A 6,295-nucleotide genomic window follows, 5' to 3' on the forward strand; every position below is an offset into this window, starting at 1 on the left:
GAAAAAGAGTTACACGAATTTTGTTTCGAAATTTCAACATAAAGGGCATAGCCGGATAAGCATGCCGAATCGGCCCCCACGGAGTTTTCGATCGGCACTCCGGGGATCACTTTGGTACCAAATAAAAAAAATTCAGTCAACATTTCAGCTCTTAATCCCAAATGGTTTCCGAGTTATCGAAAAAAAACCTATTTTTCGATTTTTATTTTTTTTTCAATAGTAAAATTCAAAATTAATCAATGGCGATTTTTTCCTAAATACTTACAAGTAAAAGCCATAACAAATCGTTTTTATCATGATCCCCGAGTTAAAAGCCGATTTTTAACAAAGGAAATAAAACTAAAATTATTTTTTTGACTGCGTTTTTGATAACTTGCAATCACCAAATTTTGTCAGAAGACGTCTTTTACACTCTTCTGTACTCAGGAATTTTTTCAATTTTTTCGGTTTGGTGCAACATTATGAAAAAAATTAAAAACTGATTTTTTTTGATAATTTAGTCTTTAAACAAATCGATATCATTTCAATACTCAAGAAATACAAAAATAATTGGCGTTCTAACATAAAATAGACATATAACACCATGTCAATGATACTAAAATTATGAAATGTGCTTAAAAAACAAAATAAAATAAATCTTCATCACTGTCTTCATTAATCACTACATAGTGCCCTGTATTATTGAAAATTCGACTTAAAATTTCTGCTGGCTTAACAATTTTTGATAAGTACCTAGCATGTAATAGATAATGAATTATTGCTGCTACATGTGAACAACAACCAACTGTACGCCTGCCATTCGCACAATCACAGCAATATCGAGAAATCCCATTGATTCCATTTTTGTTAGGATGATACTCAATGAAACGACGATATACTTTTGCATTGATATGTCGAGACTTGACTTGAAATTTGAGAATATTTTCAGCGGTTTTTACGTACTGAAGGCTTAAATTATTGTCTTTATCCATTATTTCAGCCAAGTATGACACTGCTTGTGAAAGCTGATAAGACCCAGTAAACAATATATGCAAATTTTTTTCAGTCATCTCCGGAAAATCGTGTAAATCGTCTGACTTGATCGTTTCGAAAGTTATTTTTCGTCGAGCCCAATGCTCTCTTTCAACATCATTTGCTAGAGTATTATCCTGATTTTTTTTTAAATTCATAACAGACAGTACTTGATCTGCAATCTCTTTATCAGAATTGAAGCGTTTCCCAAACTCATTATTTAAAAAACAAGCAATCTGGCAGAACAATTGTGCTTTCGGCAGTAACTTATTGTCTACTTTATGATCTAATAAAGTAAACTTTTGTTTAATTACGCCATGAACAGATTCTACTACCCAACGAATTTTTGTCACGAATCGAGAATCATTTGACTCACTTGTGGTGAGTTGATTCCGTTTCCCCTTCAGGGCTGGCATCAATACTTTGAATCCAAGATTTTCTAAATGTGTAACAACGTCACGAAAACCATGGTCAAGCACAAAAATGTATCCTTTCTCAAGAAGTTTGATTAAGCCGTTTGGATCTTCCAGAATAGATTTCAAAATTTCTGCATCATTTTTGTTCGCAGTAAATGGTCCCAACATATCGATTACATATCCATTTGTTGTACAAACAGTAAATGGTTTAAACAAAGGAACTTTTTTCTGACCGGAGTATGATTTTCGTTGGTATTCGTTGTTTGTACTTTTCTGGTGACGAATGTAAGTACCATCGCAAATTATCATTAGTTGGTCATTTAGTTCAAATAGTTTTGTAGCTATTTCTGAAGAATGATTTAAAATATTTTGGCGTGATGATGCATTTATCCCAAAATATTTAGGCAAAATATCTTGTTCGAATGATTTCATTACCGATTGTACATAGTCAGATACTAATTGTTCTCGCTGTAATCCGAGAACTGACGATATTACAGCATTTGAATTGCTAGTTCGTAATTTAAATAGAAATACAACGATAGCTTGAATTACATCTCGTGTCTCAGAATTACGCATGGATGTCATCATAGTACGTAACTTTGTTAGATTTTCCCAAGTTAAACCTGTTAAGACTTTTAAACGTTCTTCTGGAAAAGAATAGTCACCAATTTTATCCAGAAGTACGGAATTACTACTGACAGATAACTGTTTCATCAAATTTTCTAAATCGGAGACTTCAAATGTACTTGTGTTTGAACAAATGCGTAAAGAAAAAATATCTTCCTCATAAAATCGTTTCTTTATGAGATGATGCTTACAGCATCGATTATATCTTGAAATAAATATTTTTCGCTTTACAAAAACTTGGATGCGAGCTTCAAAAGGTATTACCATCATCTCATTTTTCGACCCACAAACACAACAGTATTTATGAGTGTTTATTACTCTTGGAAACATCATATCTACGTACTGAATTTCGTTCTCAGATTTTTCAGTGACTTCATAAGTTGGATCATTAGTCGATGATAGTGAAGATGTAGTAGTCGTTAATGATAATGAAGAAGATAATTGAGAAATTAATTGTGATGGCATTTCCAGTTCATCAGCATTTTGTGCATTGGATGAAGTTGGTTGAACGATATCGGACAACTGCGATGGCATTGTCGATGATTCTGGTAAAGTATCGCATTCTGAGCTTGTAGATGGTTGAATTTCAGAAATATTTGGTGAAATAGATAATTTACGAGTTAATTCACTATTTATTTCTACTTTCGAACAAGACGAATGTTGAGCTTTGTTTTTCAAAGACAAATAAACACTTGCAAAAGACCGACATTTACGGCATAGCTTATCATTGACTTTGACATTCACTCCTATTATTTTAGACATCCTTTCAGCTTCTTCGTTAGTTGAAATAGTTTTTTTATATCCTGGAACTTTTCGAAGGTAAACATTGCAACGTATGCATTTAGCATTTGACATGCTGTAATAAAAAATATAATAAAATTATATTGTTAAATGGTGTTTTCAGATTAACTATGAAAATAAATTCATAATATTGAAGTACTCAAAAGAAAGATAAACCAAATTACAAATACTCACTTGAATATATGATACAAAATTAAAATAATGAGTTAAATAAAATGCAAGATATTAGTTTCAGTTCATGTAACTTTTCGAGGTTATATAGAAAAATATCTGTTAGACAGATAATAATTGTTTAAGATCCCACTAGATGGCGCTTATCGTTAAAACTTCGGTCAAGTTTTATTATCTAACGTTGTCAGGTAGATTGAATTTTACTAATACTATTGTTTATATTTAGTTCAAAATTTTCTCATGAAAAATATTATAAAAAATTGATTTTATTGTGCTTTTTAAGCACATTTTATAATTTTAGTATCATTGACATGGTGTTATATGTCTATTTTATGTTAGAACGCCAATTATTTTTGTATTTCTTGAGTATTAAAATGATATCGATTTGTTTAAAGACTAAATTATCAAAAAAAATCAGTTTTTAATTTTTTTCATAATGTTGCACCAAACCGAAAAAATTGAAAAAATTCCTTAGTACAGAAGAGTGTAAAAGACGTCTTCTGACGAAATTTGGTGCTTGCAAGTTGTCAAAAACGCAGTCAAAAAAATGATTTTAGTTTTCTTTCCTTTGTTAAAAATCGGCTATTAACTCGAGGATCATGATAAAAACGTTTTGTTATGGCTTTTACTTGTAAGTATTTAGAAAAAAATCGCCATTGATTAATTTTGAATTTTACTATTGAAAAAAAATAAAAATCGAAAAATAGGTTTTTTTTCGATAACTCAGAAACCATTTGGGATTAAGAGCTGAAATTTTGACTGAATTTTTTTTATTTGGTACCAAAGTGATCCCCGAAGTGCCGATCGAAAACTCCGTGGGGGCCGATTCGGCATGCTTATCCGGCTATGCCCTTTCGTGTCAACCGTTTTTAACACACAAACAGTGTTGATTTTACACAATATTCTTTACTGAGGACAAAACTTCAAAATCCGAGTAAAAAAAATAAAAAAAATAATTAAAAGTGACAATCATCGACAAGATTTGATTATTTTTTTGATAAAGTTAGATCGGAAATTAAAAAAAGCATTGAATTATTTTTTCGTGAATATTCATCGAATTTAGGATATGTAAAATATTTTATTCTTCTCATGCGCGCTATTCACGTTTTATCATGCCTAAAATGCGAACCCTAAATAGCCGTTTACCGACTGGTGAAGAATTACTTGTCAAAACGCAAGAAAGATGTCTACTATCCCGGCCATTGTGACGTAATGAAAATAAACGTAACTATCTTTCGAGCTCTTACTAAATATTGGGTAATTACAATTCCCTGTTGTTACCCATTGAGTAGCCGAGATTGTGATGCCGAATGTTTTTTTCACCATGTCATTAAACAGCTATTGAGACTTCGCTTCTTAGGCGATTAATAAAACGTGAATAGCGCATATAAGTTGAATAAAATTATGGGCGCAACATGTAGGGTAAGTCATAATCCGTCACCCGCGATGTGTTTAGCACTGACACATTATGAATCACTTACCCTACTAGTTACGCCAATAACAATAAACGTGTAATAAAATAAAATCACATTCCATTCAAGTCTACTGTTTATTAGAGTGGCGAAAAAAAACCCTCTTTTTTTTTTTTATCGATCTCGCATGAAAATTTGTTGGATTACGATGTTTTGAGAAGCCTCTCCAAAAATCAGCTCGATAAAAAATTTTCAAGAGGTCGCTCACGAATTTTGAAAATATCAAAAATAATCAAAATTCAGATTTTTATTTCTAAATTTTTTTCTTTCTCGTGGCAGCAATAATTTATATTTGTAAAATCATGACTATGCTGAAAATTTCAGCCCAAAATTTAAATATTTGAACGGCGCTCAAGAATTTTGAATATTAACTGATAATATGTAACTAATAGTTTGAATTAGTTTTTATATTTTTTTATAACTCAATTATTGTCATTTCACTTAAATATAACTTTTGCATAATCAAAAATATACAAGACAGTCTTAAACAATAAAATTTGGTAAGTTTTGAATAAGCGAACACTGAGAGAAAAAATCGGTTTTCTGAACTAAGGAATCGTAGTTCACAGACGACTCAGCTATTGAAGTCAGTTTCAGTAACTAATACGCCACAGTAAAGTGCTCTACGACTACATAGTCGTTCTTACTATTTTTAGTTACATATACTAAGATAGCAATAATGAACATAACTAGTTTAGGGAAAGTTTTTATTACTATCAGTTTAAAGTTAACATAACTTTAATTTATATTGTAGTAAGCAATTTATTCTTAGTCTAATAAACATTAAGATTATTGTGATGTTAATAATGTACACTTAGTTCTTCAGATCATTTATAATAGTAGCAATAAGTATTTGTGTCTAGATGTACACACTAGAAAATCGAACTTTCTGCGAATGTACTAATTTGACTTATTGTAACTATACATTCATAGTTACCATTGTCATAATTTAGTATTGCACGAAACAAAATTATTTAGCGATCTGTAGTGCGAGTTTGGTTTCATTGTTACTGAATTCTTTTTTCTTTAATAGCCAACATTTATGTGATAAATACAGAAAATGTTTTTTCTATTACATTAAATGTACTTGATGTTTTTCTATTATTACAAAAATTATTTTAGGAAACATTAATGTTAAACATTAATGTCATAATGTAATTTAGTACATACTATATTACAATCAAAAATGATACTAGTCACTCGGTCAAATAACAGAGAAGTACTAATGCCAGAATTGTTCTCAAGCTTGGAATATAATACTTCTGAAATAAGTTTCTTACCAGGGACACTACAAAAGGTGGGCGCGATCTAGTGGCGAGCACTGAACTACTCCCACGACTGTTGTCTTGCTCTGGTGACTTCCCTCTCCTCCATATATATCTTTTCTCCCAAGAAATTTATCCCTTAGTTTAAGCAACTATTCTGTTTTGGTTGGAGCATGAAAAGTTCTTGCGTTAAATAATAGTACTCATTGAGAGAAATGTTATTTTCTTTAAACAAAAAAGTGCAGATTACTACAAAAAACTAATACATCGTGCTTCAAAAAAATATTTAATATTAAGAAATAAAAACTTCTGTAACAAGTAAAAATTTATCTTGAATTTTTATCTCGAATCGAAATATTTTTTTCAAGTCAACATATTCTCACGCTTAAATCGAAAAATTTGTACTTTTTTGAAGAGTTTTAATTTCTCAATATAGGGTAAAATCACCAGTACCCAGCCCCTAACCAGTAGCCAGCCGGTCATATACTTTAACATTGGCTCAATAGTATATTACGACACTAGGCCAGAAAGT

The 6,295-nt window shown here is 30.8% G+C and overlaps 1 protein-coding gene across 1 annotated transcript; it reads right to left on the bottom strand.

Moving 5' to 3' along the window:
• Positions 1-614: 614 nt before the first annotated feature.
• On the bottom strand, positions 615-2,909 carry LOC130676336 (uncharacterized). Its single transcript, XM_057482488.1, has one exon. It carries the CDS (start codon positions 2,907-2,909, stop codon positions 615-617), a length of 2,295 nt encoding a protein of 764 aa, XP_057338471.1.
• Between the last annotated feature and the right edge of the window lie 3,386 nt (positions 2,910-6,295).

This window comes from Microplitis mediator, chromosome 10, assembly GCF_029852145.1.
Source record: "Microplitis mediator isolate UGA2020A chromosome 10, iyMicMedi2.1, whole genome shotgun sequence".
NCBI classification, from domain to species: Eukaryota; Metazoa; Arthropoda; class Insecta; order Hymenoptera; family Braconidae; genus Microplitis; species Microplitis mediator.